Consider the following 22187-nt stretch of genomic DNA (forward strand, 5'->3'; position numbering starts at 1 on the left):
GTAGCCCCACCCACTCACTACTCAGGTAGCCCCACCCACTCACTACTCAGGTAGCCCCCACTCACTACTCAGGTAGCCCCACCCACTCACTACTCAGGTAGCCCCCACTCACTACTCAGGTAGCCCACTCACTACTCAGGTAGCCCCCACTCACTACTCAGGTAGCCCCCACTCACTACTCAGGTAGCCCCCACTCACTACTCAGATAGCCCCCACTCACTACTCAGGTAGCCCCCACTCACTACTCAGGTAGCCCCCACTCACTACTCAGGTAGCCCACTCACCACTCAGGTAGCCCCACCCACTCACTACTCAGGTAGCCCCACCCACTCACTACTCAGGTAGCCCCCACTCACTACTCAGGTAGCCCCACCCACTCACTACTCAGGTAGCCCTACTCACTACTCAGGTAGCCCCACCCACTCACTACTCAGGTAGCCCCCACTCACTACTCAGGTAGCCCCACCCACTACTCAGGTAGCCCCACTCACTACTCAGGTAGCCCCACCCACTCACTACTCAGGTAGCCCCCACTCACTACTCAGGTAGCCCCCACTCACTACTCAGGTAGCCCCACCCACTCACCACTCAGGTAGCCCCCACTCACTACTCAGGTAGCCCTACTCACTACTCAGGTAGCCCGACTCAGAATCAGAATCTTTATTTAGACTGGAGGAGGAATCCGATGAGCTATCAAGCTCTTTTTCCCAGATATTCAAGTATGGGCGGGTCACTACTCGGGTAGCCCCGCCCACCACTCGAGTAGCCCCGCCCACTACGCATGTAGCTCCGCCCCCTTCCAATGTAGCCCCGCCCACCGGACTGGGAGCTCCGACCTCTGGCTGCACCACGATCCATGTGTGGAGTTATGGAGTCGTCGTCGTCGTCATCAATTTAACCCGGGACAAACCCCAGATGTTCGCAAATGCTTCAGAATAGGGCGGTGGGGGGGGGCGGTGGTGGTGGGGGTGGTGGCGGTGGTGGGGGTGGTGGTGGGGGGGGCGGTGGGGCGGCGCCAGGACACCGAGACAATTGAATCACCGGGACTGGAGCCAGCAAGGACCTCAGGGGCCTCAGAGAGGACCTCGTCTGGCATGCTGTTCGCCCCGGGGCCTCCAGCAGCAGGCGCGTGTGGTGGGCGCTGTCAGGGGACCTGGGGCGGCCGTGTTCCATCTTAGCCGCGTGTCTGCAGACCACGTGACGCGTGGCCGCGTGTGCCCTGGGCCCCCTTGCAGGCGAGGCTGCTCCATCTCGCCGCGCTTGTCCAGCTGAAGGATTATGTCTGAAGGATTCTGTTTTAAAATAAATGCGGGTCAGGACTATGGGGGGGGTGGGCGCGCTGAAATGGGGAGGGGGCGGGGGGTGGTATAATTAGACTTGAGATGAGGTGATCGTGTTGACACGGGGGCATTTGAGACGATAAATTCCGGGATGAATGTTGGGGTTTGTTGGGTTTTCCGTGACGTCGCTGCAACTTGAGCCACACTTCTCGCTGTCGCACGGCTGCTGATGTCGCCGCAAAGCAGCTACACAATCTCACATTCCGGTGGAGTCGTGTGTCGTCATCATCAACATCGGAGCTGTGATGATGTCTCCTTCGTATTTGTGGATCGGGGCATTGCGTCGTCCCGCGCTGTGCACGGCCTCTGTTCTGGATGATGGCCACGGTCGCACCGCTACTGCTGCAGAGTTTCACATTTCACACCGTCAGCTACGATCCGCAGCTACCGCTGCCATGGTCCGTGCAGTGGGTGCGTTCTGGGGTGGACCATGAGCAGCTTCGTGGGAGATCAACCCCAAGGGATCTTCTGCGTTGGGTATTTCACAACAAGGCGGTGTCTGCGACATCCTTTGAACTCCATTCAGCTGCCACCGTTGCAGGGGGGCTCAGCGCGACACCGAAGCCACCAAACGTCCCGGTGTGGACGCGACGGGCGTCCCCGGTGGGGGGGGGGGCGGTGGGGGGGGGCTCGGTGGGGGCGTCCGAAAGGCTGTCCCAGAGTCCCTAAACTGGCGAGAATCTCGGCTCGCTTCCCGGTGCAACTTGTTCTCACCTCGGGTCGTGATGCCGGGAAGGGGGTCGGGGCAACCGAGCAGGACGGTGGAGCTGTGGCGGAGCGGTTAGCGCCCTGCACGAGGCACCCAGACGGAGAGCCGAGTTCGACCGGTGGCGATTTTCTGAATCGGTGCTCGGTCGACTCGGCCTCAAGTGAGTGCTCCTGTGCCCGGTGCGGGGTGTAAACGTCGCCACTCGGGAGACAAAGGCGGCCGGGCGTGGTGCTGGCCACCCACGCCCTCGCGTGCCGTGCCGGCCTTCATAGGTGCTACTCGCTAACAGCACTTGCCCAAAACGTCTGTTCAGGCTACACGGGGGATCTTTGTCTTCGCTGCGAGTGAGTGGATGGGCTGAGTCACTTCGTGTTACACAATGGAGACATCGCTCAGAGGTCTCGCACTCCGCCGACACATGGGCGCAATTTGAAAATAGATTTATTCTTGTCTGGGTACACTTTTAAATTGTGCCACGCGAATGCACCGCCTTAAAACGCTGGGAACATCACAAAGACGAGACTTGATTCTTATCGTTCACGATGCAGGAGCATGGATTCGCACGTGTCACAATACAATCATCACAAACAATACAAATACGAGACAATACAAACGAGATAAACAATACAAATAAGAAAGACAATACAATCTAGACAGATACAACAAATGCCAGTGACAATGCAAACGAGACAAGCGATACAAACGAGACAGACAACACAACGATGACAAGCGAGCACAACAATAGACGCGTGACAATGGGATGGCGGGGTGGGGGGAGGGAGGGAACGAGGTGATGGCGAGACGCGCTGCTCTAACTCGCTGGTAAATCCTCGGCAGCGCCCTCCGTGTCCATGCTGCACTGGGCCCGTGTGCGGCGCGATCATGATGAGATTACGAGCGCCACCAATGCCGCTCACTCGCCCAGGCAAAGTCCCCGTCGAGTCGCAAGACTCGGGGCGTCTTCAGGAGGGGCCTGCTACTGCCGCCTTCGTGGTGGCGAGGAGATGTGAACTCCCTCGCCTGGGACGCAGGAGACCGTGAGTTCGAGCCCGAACCCTGGCGATGCCTGCTGTTGTGTGTTTGGAGTCCGCGTGTTTCTCTCTCTCTGTGTGCGTGTCCCCGTGGTCGGTTCGCGTGGATTGTTCCCCGGGTCCCGCGCGTTGCCACACGGCAGTCGCGTGCGTCGAGATGATTTTTGACGGCCGCGACACATTTCCCCAAAAAAATGTCTTGCTGTGGTTTTCCCACCTGATGATTGCTTGTGTTGCAATCGAAACGTCGTGATTTGTTTGATTGTATTTCTAACTTCGTGACTTTACCGAAAGAACCAGAGTATTTCCTCGCACAAGGTTGGTGATGGCATCGGCCGATTCGACGGCGAGACATCATCACGCGTTGGCCAGCTCGCCTCTGACAACAACAACAACGCGCTCATAGTGGCCTTCACCTGGGTAACATTGGGGAACAAAGTTTAGGTTGTTAAAATAATTAGCATTGAGGTGGTGGGGGGGGGGGCAACCCGGCAGCCGAGCAACGACTGCGGCTGCCGAGTCGAGGCAGGGAACTCGAGGGCCCGGAGAAGTCTCACCACGTGCTCCGGGGGGGGGGGGGGGGTGTGAAGAGGGGGGGGGTGTGAAGAGGGTGGGGGTAAAGAGGGTGGGGGTGTTAAGGGGGGGGGGGTGAAGAGGGGGAGGAGTGAAGGGGTGGGGATGTTAAAGGGGGGGGGGGGGTATACAAGCACTCAAAGGGGTCCGCCCAGGAGGGGCTCGCGAGCCCCCCCCGGCGTGTCGACGAGGCGACTGGGCGCCGGGCTCTGCGATGTCTCCAATGCGCCTCACGCGCCCGCGGGCAAGGGGTGGATTGGGAGCGAATGTTGCCGTGATTAGCCGAACATAAACAATCTGAAACAACTTTCCCACAGTCCGGACAACACGGTTGTGTGTGCGCGCGCGTGTGTGTGTGCGGGGACGGACGTGGTTAGAGAATTAAAGCCAGATGGTGGCGGTGATGGTGATGGATTGGGCTGCGAGATCGAGCCCTGGAGGACGCTTCCACTGTGAAACAAGGGCGAGGCCTCCAGCCAGGTGATGGTGGTGATGGATGGTGCTGTGAGATCGGCCCCTGGATGACATTTCGACTGCGCCACAGGCGGAAGAGGATCTAGCTGGCGGCGTCTGCTGCGCGCGATAAGCCGCGGGGGGGGGGGGCACGGCAAGAGGCAGGAAGCTGAGACAAGGGGTGGTGGCATTGACAGGCAGGGAGCTCTTGAACTTCACGTGGGTGTGACCGTCGGTGTGTGACTGTGTGTGACTGTGCGTGTGACCGTGTGCGTGTGACCGTCTGTGTGTGACCGTGTGTGTGTGACCGTCTGTGTGTGACCGTCTGTGTGTGACCGTCTGTGTGTGACTGTGTGTGTGACTGTGTGCGCGCGTCGTGTAGCGGTTTAGCGCTCTACGCTACGAAACCGGCGACCCGAGTTCGATTCCCGCTCACGGCCAACACCGGTGACGAGTATCTGAATCGGTCCTGTGCCTCCCCGAGGCCTCAAATGAGTACCTGGTGTGGTGTGTGAACATTGCCACCGGGGAGACAAAGGCGGCTGGGTGCTGCGCTCTCCGCTCACCCAAATCGCGAGGCGCGTCTGGACCCCGCAGGGGGCAATGCTGCTGCGAGTGGAGCGCTCCCCCTTGTGGGCCGTGCGCGTCACCCACCGGCCTCGGCATCCTCATTTTTTATACCGCCATCAAAATAAACAAGCGAGCAACTCCGCCGACACTTTACAATCTCTGTGCTTCCACAAATTAACAACAAAATCAAGGGGCGTATTGGCTGATGGGATGTGTCAAATGCCTCTTAACGCCGCACGGCACCCGCTCCTCACTCTCGTTGAGAGGACGACTCAGAGAGCGAGAGAGGACTCAGAGAGAGAGGACAACTCAGAGAGAGGACAACTCAGAGGACGACTCGGAGAGAGTGAGGACGACTCAAAGGCACCAGGAGGAGGGACCACAGACGAGAAGCGGGAAGGCAGCAGCAGCCACGCGGTGAGGATCCGACGCCACTAAAAAATTATCCAAGCTCTGCGGTGCTCCGTATATCAAGATGCTTTCTGCCAATTCGCGAGTGGACTGATACACGTGGGAGGACACCGGAGCAGCCGGTGACAACCCACGCAGCATCAGAGGCGGCACCACGCGATCCCATGACGACGGCGGCACCGATGGAGATTAGTCCACATTTGTGCTCTTCCTCGACGCCCAGGGGCAGCGAGTTCCACGCCGTGCGTGTGGCGGCGATCCACGAGTGGCGGCGATCCACACGCACAGTGCTGGATCACAGGCAGCAGCAGCAGCAGCGGCGGCAGCCACCACCACACCCACCTCGTGAGCGGGCCTTGTTACAATGCGGGGAGACCGATGGATGACACGGGACGATACCAGACGCCACAACGCGGCGATTATCGCGACGTCAGTTTCACGGCCCATTGTTGTTGCGCCGTCTGTGCGTGTACGGCGTAGCCGTGGCTACGCCGTTTCGCAACCTCCGATCGGCAGGGCTGGCTACGTACGGTGCGAAAGAAGTTCAACATACTGTACATGCACGCGAGTCTGCTGATGAGACGCTGGGTGTCGATAGGCACTGATCGTCTAACGGGAAGTGATTCCACCGCAGGTTCGGTGAAAGAGAAGAGGCCGCGGCTACCACTGACAACAGCCTCGCATCCACAGCCGCTGACAACTCGCGCAGCGCAGCAAAGTGTCCGCCCTCTGTCGGAACAACCGACCTCACGTCGTCGTCATCACCACCACCACCACTTTGTACGAAAAAAAAAGTTTCGGCAGAACGGTAATTTAATGAAAAGCTACTTTTCAACTTTACGATTTCATAAATATTTCACTTCCGGACGAATTAATAAGAGGAATAGAACAGAGCGACGCTAATCACGACATGAGCACGTGTTCATTAGTTCGTTTTTGCAACAACAACAAAGTAGGAGACACGACGCTGGTGGAGCCACGTGGACTCGGGAGAGACACCGCAGCACGGCCACGTGACCACAACCTCGCGACCACCACGTGGGGTCAGCACTGCCCACCTGTTCCTCTCCCCTCTCACCTCACTCCCCTCCACGCACTCTCCTGCCTCTCCCCTCTCACCTCACTCCCCTCCACGCACTCTCCTGCCTCTCCCCTCTCACCTCACTCCCCTCCACGCACTCTCCTGCCTCTCCCCTCTCACCTCACTCCCCTGCCTCTCCCCTCTCACCTCACCCCCCTCCACGCACTCTCCTGCCTCTCCCCTCTCATCTCACTCCCCTCCACGCACTCTCCTGCCTCTCCCCTCACTCCCCTCCACATACTCTCCTGCCTCTCCCCTCTCATCTCACTCCCCTCCACGCACTCTCCTGCCTCTCCCCTCACTCCCCTCCACGTACTCTCCTGCCTCTCCCCACTCATCTCACTCCCCTCTCACCTTACTCTACTCCCCTCCACGCACTCTCCTGCCTCTCCCCACTCATCTCACTCCCCTCCACGCACTCTCCTGCCTCTCCCCACTCATCTCACTCCCCTCCCCTCCACGCACTCTCCTGCCTCTCCCCACTCATCTCACTCCCCTCCACGCACTCTCCTGCCTCTCCCCTCTCATCTCACTCCACTCTCCAGCAACCACGGCCTCAGGTCAAATCTCCCAGTCCATGTCTGCTTAATGGGAGGTCGCTCCTCCTCCTCTGCTTCCCCGACCATCTACAACTCCCCTCCGTCTCCCTGCCGACTCGAGGCTGAGACGGCTCTTCCCTTGCGGCTGCTCCTCACCACCCAGGCCGCGCGGGCTTCCCGGGCCGCGCGACGCCGCAGCTGCATTGGCGAGGAGAACCCATCGGATCACAACCCACCCGCGGGGGAAGGGGGGCGACCGTTGCAGCGACGAAGCCGCCGCCCCGTGCCTTTAAGGGCCGCGCCGCGGGACCCCAAGGAGATGGGCGAGCGCCGGGGAGGGTTGAGAAGGAGACCGCTCGGCCCTGTCGTCTCGCACGGGAAGCGAGTTCCCGAGCCGAATGGGCGCCGGCTGCGCGCGAGCCCACCTCCGTCGCTCCGTCTCCGCGGCGTGCGCCCCGTACGCGGGCGGCGCCCGCTCTCCTTCTCTCGGCTGCGAATCCGCCGGGAAAGCGTCGACCACCGGTCCGAACACACATTTGCGGCCGTGAGCTGTCCCGGCCAAAACCTCCCCCCCCCCCTCACTTCTGTTTGACGGTCGGAGTACGGCCCGTGCGTTCCGTCTCTCGGGGGACTGCAATTCCCAGCGTGCACCTCTCTCGACTCCTCTTCTTCCGCTGCTGCGCTCCCATCACCTTTTTGTTGTATTCCGCTTTCCTCAGGAAAGGTTCCCATTTACGATCCCACGTGCGATGACAGAATATATTACAGAGTGCAAGTCCTGACGAAACAATGGAGCAACAGACAAAAGTTGTTTTTTGCGAGCGGTTGGTGCCGGGTGTGGTAACAGGGCTCTCTGTTGGCGGGTGGACAATGCTGGATCTGGCTACCGGTGCTGCAAACTTTTCCACCGCATACCAAACCCGAACATTTATCACTCGGCCTGGGCTTATAATCAACGCTACGCAGTCTCACTGCAATACAGCTCAACGCAAACCCGGTACCCAGGTCTCGGGATAAATCGGTTCCTGCTGCCACCCGAACATTGATGCCAATTCTCGGGACTGTCCGGGACAAATCTGGCAATCCTCGTGCGTGGATGAGTGGGTAGGTGGGCGAGTGAGTGGTGCGAGTGGGTGGGCGAGTTACTGAGTGACTTGGAATACGAATGGGTGAATGAATCAGTGTGTCACAGATGGTGAATGGTTGAGAGTGAGTGAGCGAATGAGTCAGTGGGTGAGGGCTGCCACCTTTCCCACGGCGCAAACCCAGGCGTAGTTCCGAATCGGCAACTCGGGGTGTCGCAGTCGACTGCAATCGATGTCAACACGACAACATCACCAGAGCCCGTCCCTCGGGGTAGAAGGCAGATCGGGGAGACAGCCCCGGGCCCCGCACTTTGGGGGGCCCTGCGCTTCGACGTCACGGTGGTGCCAGACATGATACTCCCGCCGGTTTATTTTGAAAGCGTCGGGGGGCCCACGCGCGGTGACTCCCCCCCATGGACGGCCCCAAATACCGGTACCGGAACTCGGTACAAACTCATCCCTGCTGCAACCCAACACAGATGCCAATTCCCGGACTGTCCCGAGTCAAAGCTGGATGGGGCAGGGCGAACAACTCCCAGTGGGGAGGAAGGCTCTCGGGGCGTGCCAGGAGGCATAACGATGATAACGTTGACTAAACTAACGAAGCTCACCTCCCACCGAACCGTGGCACGTTCCACCCTCACACGAACCCTCTCACCGGCGGCATTCGCATCGCCGCCTCGCCCACGCAAGAGCGGCTGCGGTGGGTCACGGGTTTTGGGGCGCCACGGTGGCTCGGAGATGTTAACTCCCTCACCTGGTATACGGGAGGTCGTGGGTTTGATCCCAACCCTGACGCCTGCTGCTGTATATTTGGAGTTTCCGTCTCTCTCTCCCCCCGTGGCCGTGCGGATTTTTCTGGGGATCCTCCGGTATTTGGCCGCTGTATATTTCCACGCGATAAGCCACTTAGTTGAGCTGTCATTTGTGGCCAGGTCACTTCTAAAAAAAGAGCTACACAGCTCAGTGGGCCTTACCTGGTAAAACACAAAATAGTTTTGCTTTAAGTTTCGTTTTGTACGTACGGACGCAGATACACGCGCTCGCACCACCGCGGCTCGATCCACAGCACAGTTTGCGAGCGAGCGACGATGTCGTCGCCCGTCAGGGTAGACGGCACGACGGTGGACTGCGGGGAAAACCTTCGCCGCCCGCCAGCGCTGCCCGTCGGAGCCGTGGGGGCACGGCGCGCCGTTTCTCAGCCAGATCCGTCCAAGCTGGCGACCCTCAAAATATTTAGTCCGGCACACCACGTCCAGCAGACCAGTCCAGCACACCACGCCCAGCACACCACGTCCAGCAGACCAGTCCAGCACACCACGTCCAGCAGACCAGTCCAGCACACCACGTCCAGCACACCGCGTCCAGCACACCACGTCCAGCACACCACGTCCAGCACACCACGTCCAGCAGACCTCCTCCTCTCGCTGCGGCCGCAGCCGCCTGCTCCGCTCACCGACCCGCGACCCAGTAAGCGCTCAGTGAGGAGCGAAGCCGCGCCGCCAACGCCGCTCCCGTCTCGGTTCCCCCGTCAGCGCTGCCTCTTCTGCTTTCTCTTTCCGCCCGGCTCGGGCGATGCCGCCTCCTTGTCATTGCCCACCTCCTCAACCACCTCCTCGCCCGCGTCCGTCTCATCCTCCTCCTCGTGCCGTCGTTTGGACGCCCGGGCGGCGGCCGCGGCGGTGGCGCCGCCACCTCCGGAGCCGTCGCGGGCCCCAAAGTCGCCGTTCCTCTTCGTCTCCCCCTCCTCCTCCTCCTCGTCGCTCTCCGTCACCCGGCGGCAATGGCGGCCGCGGCGGCGATGCCAGCGCCCGTCCCCGGATGATGAAGAGTGTGACGAGGAGGTCGAGGCCCGCGACGACGTCGGGGACGACGAGGACGAGGCCCGCGACGACGACGCCGCCGCCGAGGACGACGACGACGACGACGAGGCCGGCGCCGGCGCTTTGCCGTTCGCCAGTCGGCGACGTCTGGACGTGGCGCCCCTCGCCTCGTCGAAACCGGACGACGAGGACGACATCGACGACGCCGACGACGAGGCTTTGTCCGTCGCTCGCCTTTTCCCGCTCGCGGCGCTGCCACCGGCATCGCCGCCCCCCTCCTCCTCCTCCTCGTCCGTGAGCCAGCTGCACGTGGGCGTCTGTCGGGCCGGCCTGTTGGACCCAACGTCGACGTCGTCGTCGTCGTCGTCAACGTCGTCGTCAACGTCGTCGTGGTACGGGCCTCTGATCAAAATCCATTCTCCGGCGCCGTCCTCCTCCGCGTCACCCGCGACCGCACGCCGCTCCTCCTCCTCCCGCTGCTGCGGCTGCTGCTGCTGCCGCCCCTTGCGCAGGTGCCTCCTGTAGCTGTTGCAGATCTTGTTGTAGACGCGAAACACCTTGCGCGCTTCCGCGGCGCCGTCACCAAAGCGGGCGCTCGTGTCCGACGACGACGACGACGCCGCCGGCCCCGCGCCGTCGCCGCCCCCCTCGGACGACAACGAGGACGACGACGGCGACGTCGTCGTCGTCGTCGTCCTCGACGTCGTCGGCGCCGTTCTCGACGTCGTCGGCGCCGTTCTCGACGTCGTCGGCGCCGTTCTCGACGTCGTCGGCGCCGTTCTCGACGTCGTCGGAGGTTCGCAGGCGGCGGCGGGGGCCGCCTCCCCGTCCGGCGGGTGCCGGCGGCTCCTCTGCTTGCGGGCGCGCGTGCGCGCCGCGTTGCGCCGGCGCATGCTGGCTCGCCGGTCCTCGCCGCTCTCGCCGCTCTCTCCGCTCTCTCCCGCTCCGTTGCCGCCTCCGTTTTTCTTTCCGTCGTCGTCGTTTTGGTCGGCGTCGGGCGGGCGGCGCTCCCCGCCGTCGCCGTCGCCGTCCGACGTGTCTGGCGAAACGTCCGCGGCGCGGCGCCGCCGCCACCGCTGCCGCGTGCCGCCTCTCCCGTTGCCGCCGCCGCTGCTGGCGTCGTTGTTGTTGTTGTCGGTGCCGCCGCCGGCGCCGTCGTCGTTGTTGCTGCTGACGGCGGCGGCTCCGCGAGGAGCGGCGGCCGAGGGAGCCGCACCGCGAGGGATGCGGGGAGGATGCAGGGGCCGCGGATCGCGAGGCTGGCGCTCCCACTCGTCCAGCTGGCGCGCAGACACAGACCACCGGCCACGGTCACTCGCCGTCGCGGCACGCACGCGCTCCCCTCCATCGTCTTGACAGACTGTCGTGCCCCAACCGCCACGCCCGGCTGCCTTTAGCGCCCCAGTGGCGATGTTAACACACCGCACCAGGTACACATTTGAGGCGGAGTCGACCTAGGGGGGGCCCATACCGGTGTTGGTGGCTGCGAGCGGGAATCGAACTCGGGTGGCTGGATTCGTAGGGCAGTGCGATAACCACTGCAACACCACTCCCCAACACTCCAACACACCCACACTCTCCCACACACACTCCCATACAAAACACACACACACTCCCACACACACCCACACACTCACACACACACACTCCCATACAAACACACACTCCCACACACTCCCACACTCCCATACAAAACACGCACACACTCACACACACACTCACACACACACTCCCACACACTCCCACACACTCACACACACTTCAACACACACACACACACACTCCAACACTCACACACACACACTCCAACACTCACACACACACACTCCCACACACTCACACACACTTCAACACTCACACACACACACCCCCACACACTCACACACACTTCAACACACACACACTCCCACACACTCCAACACTCACACACACACACCCCCACACACTCACACACACTTCAACACACACACACACTCCCACACACTCACACACACTTCAACACTCACACACACACACTCCCATACAAACACACACACACTCCCACACTCCCACACAAAACACGCACACCCTCACACACACACTCCCACACACTCACACACACTTCAACACACACACACACACACTCCCACACACTTCAACACACACACACTCCCACACACCCACACCCACACCGACTCGCCCCCCCCCTCACCGGCACCAGCACCCCCGTCAGGGGGCTCCGCTCGGCCCCCGCCGCGGCACCGCCGCCGCCGCCGCGTGGCACCCAGGCGAGCGCCCCGGGGCTGGCGTCGCTGTCGGAGGCCGAGCTCCAGCCGTCCACCTCGCGCTGCACCAGCGAGTCGAAGAAGGCCATCATGCGCGGGTCCTCGTCCAGCGACTGCTGCCCGTAGTCGTGCGAGAGCGCCGAGCCGCTCGACAGCACCAGGCCGATGTACTCCTCGTGCGTGTACATAGCCCGGCGCGGCTCCTGCGCCTCGCCAGACAGGTCGCCGCGGGAACCGGGCTGCACGAAAGGGGACCAAACCTGGGCGGGGGGGTGGGGGCGGCGGGGTGGGGTGGGGGGGGGCGGGGCGGGGCGTCATTTGATTTGTGTTGACAGGGGTGGTCCCGTTCAGCCCGTCGCGCGAGCAGAGAGGCGACAGAAACACGAGGACTGTGGAGAACGAGTAGAGGCCAGGTGGCTGTGGTGGGTGGAGTGGGTGGGTGGGGTGGGTAGAGTGGGTGGGTGGGTGGGTGGAGTGGGTAACAGAGGGGCGGTGCACGTAGCCAACCACGCCAATCGGAGGTGTGTTAGGGGAAGGACAGCTAACTAACACACGAGGAGCGCTTCTAATTGCCTGGCGACGTATTTGGTCCCCTGCCCCGCGATCGCTCCGCGGTCAAATCCAAAGCCAAAACCGTGCCGCGAATCGATTCCAAGCGGACGGACGCAGCGGGGAGTAACGGCATCAGAATCAGAATAATTATTTACAGTGGACGATTCCAATGAGCTATGAAGCTCTTTTTGACAGATGCCCAGTAGTAGGGGCACGGGGTAAGAACGTTACGACAACAACAACAACAAACGATACAAAAACACGATAGGAGTGCAAAGTACAGGAATGGCAAAACAAATCGCCCAACACACATACGGTACACGCGGAACCAAACAACGCCCATCCTACCAACGCAGCAGCTCACCGATGTAGTAACTTATTATTATTCGGAGGCATCGCCAGGGTGGCGGGGGGTGTCGGGTGACGGTACCTTGATGACCTTCTCGACCCCGGAGGAGCACAGCATGTGCGTGTTGTTGTTGAAGCGGACCTGGTTGACGATCGAGCGGTGGCCCTTCAGCACCAAGAAGGCCCGCGGCACCGTCCGCTCGGCCTCTGCACCCGCCGTCCACACAGCGCACGTGGTGGGTGGGGGGCGGTGGGGGGAGGTGGGGGGGGGGATCGGGGTCCGCTCAGCCCTAAAGATACCCTCAAGTAAAAGATTAGTGCTGGATACCGCTGCATTGCCCAATGTGGGGCCGGCGTGCGTGTGGCAGAGCGGCAGCCGGGCGGTTCGCGTGCCGCGCTGTGAACCCGGCAACCCGAGTTCTATTCCCGGTCACGGGCAACACCGGTGACGATTACCCGAACTGGTCCTTGGCCTCCCCTAGGTCGACTCAGCCTCAAATGAGTAGCTGCTACGGTGTGTAAACATCGCCACTGGGGAGACAATGTCGGTCGGGCGCGGTGCTGGCCACCCACCCCGCCATGCGTACCGTTCAGGCCTCCGTAGGTACTCGCCAACAGCACTTGCCCCAACCGTCTGTCAAGGCTACACGGGGGATATTTGCATACCTGTCAACCCCTCATCAGTGCCCTACCTGAATTACAGACCAATTCAGACCTTGTTGGTCACCCCGTGCCCCTATAAATCCCAACGTTCATCCTACAGAGTCCCATCACAAGGGAGAAACACAAACAAATCTACTTTTTTTAGCCCGCATTGAAACAGCTGTGCGCCATATGGACCCGGAAACTCAATCTCCCTGCACAGGAATATACAAAGTACACCGTACGGGTCGACGTGGCACGGCTTTGTCAGTGCGGTGATTTTTAAACGAAGCCTCAAACTCGCGCGGGGGCCAGTGCGTCACGCGTGTCCCAGGCGAGAGGCCTCGGGGGAGAGGCGCGGCCCCCACCTTGGATGGGCTCGTCAGGGATCCGCCACATGTAGAGGTTGAAGTCGTCCGACCCCGACAACACGTACTGCCGCACGGGGGGGGGACACACACGCACCGTCGTGAGAGCGCGCCTCACACACACACTCACTCACTCACACTTACACACTCACTCACTCACTCGCACTCTCTCACTTACACACTCACTCACACTCACTCATTCACACTCACTCACACTCACACTCACTCACTCGCACTCTCTCACTTACACACTCACTCACACTCACTCATTCACACTCACTCACACTCACTCACACTCACTCACTCACACATTCACCTACCCTCCCACACTCACTCACACTCACTCACCTACCCTCCAACACTCATTCACCTACCCTACCACTCTCACTCACCTACCCTACCACTCTCTCGTCTACTCTTCCACACTCTAAACAAACTCTCCCACACCCTCTTACACACCGCCAAACTCTCCTGCAACTCCTCACTCTCTATCCACTCCCTCCCACCCTTGCATGCTCTCCCGCGTTCTCCTCACACTCTCCCCCAATCTTCTCTCACGCCCTCTACCCACGCCTTCCCCACACCCTCCCCACGCCCTCCCCACCCTCTCCCCACAATCTCCCCGGTGCTCTCCGTCACACTCTCTCTCTCTCTGCCGCCCACCCCCCCTGACACCCCCCTCACGGCCCCGCCCTGGCCCGCACCCCCCCTGCCCCCCTCCCCCACAGCCCCCCCACCTCCCTGAAGTGTCACCTGGTCGCGGTCGCCTGCGAAGCAGCAGCTCTTCATGGTGCACGAGTTGTAGTAGCCGGGGTGCTGGAAGTGGCACAGCGGCTGCGTGTGGCGCACGTCCAGCAGCACGGGCGGCAGGCGGCGCCGCAGCGCCACCAGGCGGGCGCCGCTCGCGTCGAAGCGCACGCTCATGGCGCTGGCGGGGCCGCCGTCGCCACCGTAGCTCCACAGGCAGCTGGGGGCACACAGCCACGGGGAAGGGGGGGAGGGAGGGAGGTGGGTGAGGGAGGGAGGTGGGTGAGGGAGGTGGGTGAGGAGGGAGGGAGGTGGGTGAGGGAGGTGGGTGAGGAGGGAGGGAGGTGGGTGAGGGAGGTGGGTGAGGGAGGGAGGTGGGTGAGGGAGGGAGGTGAGGAGGGAGGGAGCGGGCGGTGGGCGTTGCGGTGAGCGAGCGAGCAAGGCGGTGGGCCCCCACCTGCGAGGCTTGCGCACGTCCCACAGCCCCACGCCCTCCTTGGAGTTGGCGGTGGCGACGAGGCGCGACTCCACGGGGTTGAACATCACCCCGTGGAACGGCGAGCGGTAGTTCGCCAGGCAGAACGGCTCTGCGGGAGAACCACCGGATATATCGTGACCATCGCCATCATCATCCACACAACGGGTATCGCACCACTATCATCACCACCACCACCACCACCAGCACTACCACTATCACCACCACCAGCACTACCACCGTCACCGCCGCCACGGGCGGCCGTGTGCGTACCCTCGTGGTGGGAGATCCGCGTGTCCCAGATGAGCACGCGGCCCTCGTCGGAGGAGCTGGCAAAGACGCAGTCGTTGTCGGGGCTCACCGAGAGGCCGTAGACGGCCTCCTCGTGCGGAAACACGTCCACCGTGTCGCCCCTGAGCACGCGCAACAACAACGACTACATCAACAACGACGACGACTACATCAACAACAACGATGACGACGACTACATCAACAACAACGATGACGACGACGACTACATCAACAACAACGACGACTACATTCACAACGACGACATCGCTTGGGTCTACGTGGCGTCCAATCCAGCGGGAAAAAGAAACTGCTACCATCCCGCGGGCCGGACGGGACAGCAGCAGCACCAACAACAGCGGTAACTTTTTAAACGTTACTTTTTATTTTACCAGGTAAGGCCCACCCAGCTATGATAGCTCTTTTTCATGAAGCGACCTGGCCACAATTGATGGCTCAACCAAGTGGCTTATAAGCACGTGGACATTTCAAGCGGCGAAATACTCTAAATGCATTTCTAAATGCGGATGGAAAAACCGGAGGACCCGCAGAAAAATCCACGTGACCACGGGGAGAGAGAGACGCAAACTACAAATGTATACAGCAGCAGGCGTCAGGGTCGGGATCGACCCCACGACCTCCTGTACACCAGGCGAGGTAGTTAACATCTCATAGCCACCATAGCTACCCAGGTGCAGCTTCACTCCGTCCAGTCGCACCTCCTCATCCCTCGTGTGTCAGGGGAACCTCTTTTTGCATTCCGTGCCCCCGTGTCCAACCTCCGGAGGCCACAACTCCTCACCTGCCGCTTCTTCCCTCGCACTGCTCCCCTTATTTGGATTTCCCTCCAACAATCATCGTCGTCGTCTCTTTTCCCCAAGCTCGATTCAAGTAACGTGTCTCTCTCTTTACCTACCACAACTTCGATGGTGCTGTTTGTTATATGTATGTTGAACTTCTTTCGCACAGTACGTAGCCAACCGTACTAATCGGAAGTGCGGGGAAGGACAACAAACTAGACACAAGGAGCAGTTGTAAAAAAAATCTTTTCAATCTAGATTCAAAAGTGATAGCTCCAGTGGCTTCCTAATATGGGAAGGAAGAGCGCTCCAGACGGCCGCAGAAGCGCATCTGGAAGTGCACGATGCGGTGACCGCTGCCTTTGTTCGATGGCCAGAGAACAGCCGCTGCTGCCACTGTGAGAATGCACACACACACGCGCACACAACACACACGACGCGCACGCTCACCTCTCGGCGTCGTGGAGGATGACCTGTTCGTCGTTGCCTGCAACGGAGACACAAGCGATACCTGTCAAGACGACGGACACCGGCGATCCGCCAAAACCTCGCCGCACCCGAGAACGCGTTGTGACGACGACGGGGGGTGGCTAACTCTCCGATTTGAACTCCAAAACTTAGGACGTTTCTTGGTCAGTAACACTGCGTGGCCTTAAACAACAAAAAATTCGAAAATAAACGGGTGACGTTTCGGGCAGCGGCCCTTCATCAGCACACCACGTGAAAGACTTTACGCACAGGATCCCTGAGAAAGACAAAGGCGGCCGGGCATGATGCGAGCCACCCGCCCGCCCCCCTCGTGTGCCGTGCCGACCTTCATAGGTGCTCGCGAACAGCACTTGCCCCAAGAGCCTGCTAAGGCTACAGGGGGATCTCTGTATTTGTGTGTGTGGAGGAGGCCCGTGAAGGACGCTACTGGTCAGTTGGAGGCAGTCGCCTTCCAACAACAACGGAGGGTGGAGGAACGACGCTCACAACAACGAGCGGAGCGCCGGGCGGCTAAAATGCAGCAAATTGGCAAGGGGGCACAGGCGGTGCATCCCCCACTCATCTCAGTCAACGCATGGCACCTGGGTCTCTCCCAACACTTCACGTGGCCTCAAAGTGGTGACATCACTGCCACCTAGTGGCGAATGGCGTGTCCGTGTGTCCCGGGCCAGTCTCCTGCGAGGGCCCGGACATGTTTGGTCACCGGCTGAGAAGATGCGTTTGTTGTCAGAGGTGAAGGCCAGGCAGAAGATGTTTGAGTGGTGCTCCCCGGTCATGGGCACGGGCTGGCCCATGCCGTGCACCGCTCGCTCCACATCCCAGAGCAGCACGCGCCGGTCATCTCCACCTGCTCTCACAGACGCAACCATCGCACGCCGTCACCTACACGCTCGCACAACCGCACTCCGTCTACGCACCTCTACAAGACAATGATCCCCCCCCACCCTACCCCCCACCCCACGTGTAGCCTTAACAGACCCACGAAGGCCGGCACAGCACACGAGGGGGGTCGGTGGCCAACACCACGTCCGCACCAGGTACTCATTTGAGGCCTAGACGACCTAGGGGAGGCCCAGAACTGGTTCAAATATTCGCCGCTGTTGTTGATCTTGAGCGAGAATCGAAGTCGGGTCGCCGAAGTTCCAAGCGCAGCGTGCTAAGACCATTGCACCACCGCTCCTCACTTGTGCACCCAAACACTGACCCGCACGCTCACCCGCACGCTCACCCGCACGCTCACCCGCACGCCTGTTTGCTCACTCACTCTTTCCTGCACTGTGCCATCTCCACTTCCACTGCGGCTCTTCGTATTTCCTCAATAGGTTAATAGCTGGCCATGCGTAAATTCCCTGGCTGTGTGGGTTAGCTTGGATATGCGTGTAAGTCTGCACGGCGTCTATGCATCACTGTTTTATTTGTGCTCGTTTACCCGGCAAAGCCTTGCAAGAGTCTCAAGACTTATTTTCAGGAGGGTCCTGCTGATTTTCAGAGCAAGGGGCGATGCCGCTGCTGCTGTATGATCCCAACTGAGTAATTTGCGGGTAATCTTTTGAGCATTGGGATATTTTGGCCAATTTACAGTGTGTGGGAGGGGGGGGATATGGGAGGAAACCGGAGAAACCTGAGGAAATTCATGCAGGATAGGAGAGAATACAAACTCCACTCTCTCACAAACTCACTCATACTCACTACAGAACTGGGGGAGGAATTGAACCCAGGAGGTCCTTGCCGTGTGGTACGAGTTATGAACACTGCGCCACCACCCCGCCAACACCACGTGAGTTCCGAGCGTGGTTCACCGCTTCGTGTATCAGTGATCGCGCTGCGCTACGAACACAGCGACCCCGAGTTTGACTCCCACTCAAGCCCAACATCAGTGACGATTATCTGAACCGGTCCTGGGCCTCTCTCCTAGGTCGACTCAGCCTAGCATTAGTTCCTGGTGTGATGTGTATTAAACATCAGCACGGGGGAGACAAAGGCAGCCAGCCGTGCTTGCTGCTGGCTACCCACCCTCCTCTTGTGTGCCGTTGTCGCCTTTACAGGTGCTGCTACTCGCGAACAGCACTTGCCCCAAGTCTGTCCAAGGCTATACGGGGGATATTTGGCTTCATCGCCGCTTCGAGCCGCCTCTTCCTCGGCCTCCTCCGTCGTTCTGGGCTAAATATAAAGAGACGGCCCCACATTCTACGCCGTGCGTGCACGTCCATGCTGCACGTGCACTACACGTAATACTGCTGCACCTGCAAAGCACTGTTACAGTTCCAATGGACGATGCCAACATGTCCAGGAGCTAAATTCCAATGTCTGCACCACCACCACCACTATCACCACCCCCACTATCACCACCACCACTATCACACTATCACCACCACTATCACCATCACCACCACTATCACCATCACCACCACTATCACCACCCCCACTATCACCACCACCACCACTATCACACTATCACCACCACCACTATCACCACCCCCACTATCACCACCACCACCACTATCACCACCCCCACTATCACCACCACCACCACTATCACACTATCACCACCCCCACTATCACACTATCACCACCCCCACTATCACACTATCACCACCACCACTATCACACTATCACCACCACCACTATCACCACCCCCACTATCACCACCACCACTATCACCACCCCCACTATCACCACCACCACCACTATCACACTATCACCACCACCACTATCACCACCATCACCACTATCACCACCACCACTACGACCACCACTATTACCACCACCACTATCACCACCACCACTATCACCACCACCACTATCACCATCACCACTATCACCACCACCACTACGACCACCACTATTACCACCACCACTATCACCACCACCACTATCACTACCACCACTATCACCATCACCACTATCACCACCACCACTACGATCACCACCACCACCACCACTATCACCACCACTATCACCACTATCACCACCACTATCACCACCACCACTACGATCACCACCATTACTATCACCACCACCATTACTATCACCACCACCATTACTATCACCACCACCACTATCACCATCACCACCATTACTATCACCACCACCATTACTATCACCACCACCACTATCACCATCACCACCATTACTATCACCACCACCACTATCACCACCACCACTATCAGCACCACCACTATTACTGCCACCACTATCACCACAACCACACTATCACCACCACCACCACACCACCACCACTATCACCACTACCACCACCACCACACGACTCGTTGGGGAGCGTGCGGCTACTGCACACGCACAGCACTGTACACACCGCGGCGCACTGTACACGGTGGCGCATTTACACTGTACCCCGCACGACGGCGCACTGTACGCAGCGTAACTGTACGCATCGGCTTGCCGCAACGCACTGTACAGTCTCTCGCTGTAACGTCACGCACTGTACACACTGTCTCTCGCTGTAACGTCACGCACTGTACACACTGTCTATCGCTGTAACGTCACGCACTGTACACACTGTCTATCGCTGTAACGTCACGCACTGTACACTGTCTATCGCTGTAACGTTACGCACTGTACACACTGTCTCGCTGTAACGTCAGGCACTGTACACAGTCTCTCGCTGTAACGTCACGCACTGTACACACCGTGACGCACTGTACACACCGTGACGCACTGTACACACCGCGACGCACTGTACACACCGCGACGCACTGTACACACCGCGATGCACTGTACACACCGTGACGCACTGTACACGGTGTCGTGCCGCGCACGCTGCCAAGTGCGAACCGAGCGCGTTGCCCAGCCGCGTGACCACCGCCGGCGTTCATCGCCTCGCGTGCTACGTGCACGGGCAGCCCGTGGTGTGACCGTGTGTGTGTGTATCCGTGTGTGTGTATATCCGTGTGTGTACCCCTGTGTGTGTGTACCCCTCTGTGTGTGTGCCCCTGCCGCCGCCGCCGCCGGCTCAACCCCCCCCCCCCACCGCACCTGACACGAGCCACGATCCGGCCCCGCACGAGAACTCGACGGCGTTGACGCAGCCGAAGTGTCCGCGCAGCTCGCGGTGGAAGAGTCCGCGGGCCGTGGCGAGGCGCGCCGCCTGCAGCCCGCGGCGCAGCGCCGCCGCCTCGGCGCCGCGCGCCCTGCGCCGCCGCTCCACGAAGCGAACGGCGCCGAGCATCGCCCCTCATGGGCGGCACGAGACGACAGAGACGACCACGACGACGCCTCCTCTCGGCCCTGCCGCCGTGCTGCTGCCGCTAACGGCGGTAGGTTTTTTGATTTAACAATGGCGATTTCGCGTGTTGTGTGTAATATATATAGTGTTGTGTTTAATATATAAATATAGTGTTGTGTAATATATAAATGTGTTGTGTTTAATATATAAATATGTATTTTGTGTTGACGAGTTCGTGCCGCGTCTGCCGGGCCACCACCACCACGGCTCGCCTCCTCGGCCCGGTGTGAGGGGCCCTGCCGTGCCCCGGAAGTGGATGCGTGACCCACGGCGGTGTGACTCCTCCCCCTCCAGCCACAACAACCTCCACCCCCCCCCCTCTCAACCCACCCCCCCCTCTCAACCCACCCCCCCCCTCTCAACCCACCCCCCCTCTCAACCCACCCCCCCCCTCTCAACCCACCCCCCCCTCTCAACCCACCCCCCCCTCTCAACCCACCCCCCCTCTCAACCCACCACCCCCCCTATCAACCCACCCCCCCCCCTATCAACCCACCCCCCCTTATCAACCCACCACCCCCCCTCTCAACCCACCCCCCCCTCTCAACCCACCACCCCCCCTATCAACCCACCCCCCTCTCTCAACCCACCACCCCCCCTCTCAACCCACCCCCCCCTCTCAACCCACCACCCCCCCTATCAACCCACCACCCCTCTCTCAATCCACCACCCCCCCTCTCAACCCACCCCCCTCTCTCAATCCACCCCCCCTCTCAACCCACCACCCCCCTCTCTCAACCCACCACCCCCCCTATCAACCCACCCCCCTCTCTCAATCCACCACCCCCCCTCTCAACCCACCCCCCTATCTCAATCCACCCCCCCTTTCAACCCACCACCCCCCTCTCTCAACCCACCACCCCCCCTATCAACCCACCACCCTCTCTCAACCCACCCCCCTCTCTCAACCCACCACCCCCCCTATCAACCCACCCCCCTCTCTCAACCCACCCCCCCTATCAACCCACCACCCCCCTCTCAACCCACCCCCCTCTCTCAACCCACCACCCCCCCTATCAACCCACCCCCCTCTCTCAACCCACCCCCCCTATCAACCCACCACCCCCCTCTCAACCCACCCCCCTCTCTCAACCCACCACCCCCCCTATCAACCCACCCCCCCTATCAACCCACCCACCTCTCAACCCACCCCCCTCTCAACCCACCCCTCCCCCCCCCCCTGTCCCCCCACCTCTCCCACCACCACCACCCTCCTCACCCACTACCCCCCCCCACAACCACTTCTCCTCCCACCAGAATCTCCTCCCAGTGCCGTGCGGGGTGCAGGGTGCCGGGTGCCGTGCGGGGTGCCGTGCGGGGTGCCGTCATTCATCACGACAGGAGCCAGGCGCG

At 60.5% G+C, this 22187-nt stretch overlaps 1 protein-coding gene across 1 annotated transcript; it reads right to left on the reverse strand.

The window, feature by feature from the left end:
* Window positions 1–3734: 3734 nt before the first annotated feature.
* Window positions 3735–21116, reverse strand: DCAF5 (DDB1 and CUL4 associated factor 5). Its single transcript, XM_078878833.1, has 10 exons — window positions 20585–21116; window positions 17292–17435; window positions 16550–16586; window positions 15285–15424; window positions 14994–15123; window positions 14543–14756; window positions 13790–13856; window positions 12862–12986; window positions 11807–12139; window positions 3735–10895 (listed from the first exon to the last, which is right to left on the reverse strand). The coding sequence occupies exons 1-10, from the start codon at window positions 20775–20777 to the stop codon at window positions 9324–9326; spliced, it is 2955 nt and encodes a 984-aa protein (XP_078734959.1). The 5' UTR covers window positions 20778–21116; the 3' UTR covers window positions 3735–9323.
* Between the last annotated feature and the right edge of the window lie 1071 nt (window positions 21117–22187).

This window comes from Lampetra fluviatilis, chromosome 52 (genome assembly GCF_964198595.1).
Source record: "Lampetra fluviatilis chromosome 52, kcLamFluv1.1, whole genome shotgun sequence".
Taxonomy (NCBI): Eukaryota; Metazoa; Chordata; class Hyperoartia; order Petromyzontiformes; family Petromyzontidae; genus Lampetra; species Lampetra fluviatilis.

What these genes read in the sequence shown, in the direction of transcription:
- DCAF5 (XM_078878833.1), bottom strand. Translation starts at nt 20,777, where the DNA reads ATGCTCGGCGCCGTTCGCTTCGTGGAGCGGCGGCGCAGGGCGCGCGGC. An exon ending in GCGGATCTCCCACCACGAGG is followed by an intron (nt 15,124 to 15,284) that starts GTACGCACACGG and finishes GTTCTCCCGCAG; the next exon opens with AGCCGTTCTGCCTGGCGAAC. An exon ending in TCGCAGGCGACCGCGACCAG is followed by an intron (nt 13,857 to 14,542) that starts GTGACACTTCAG and finishes CCCGTGCGGCAG; the next exon opens with TACGTGTTGTCGGGGTCGGA.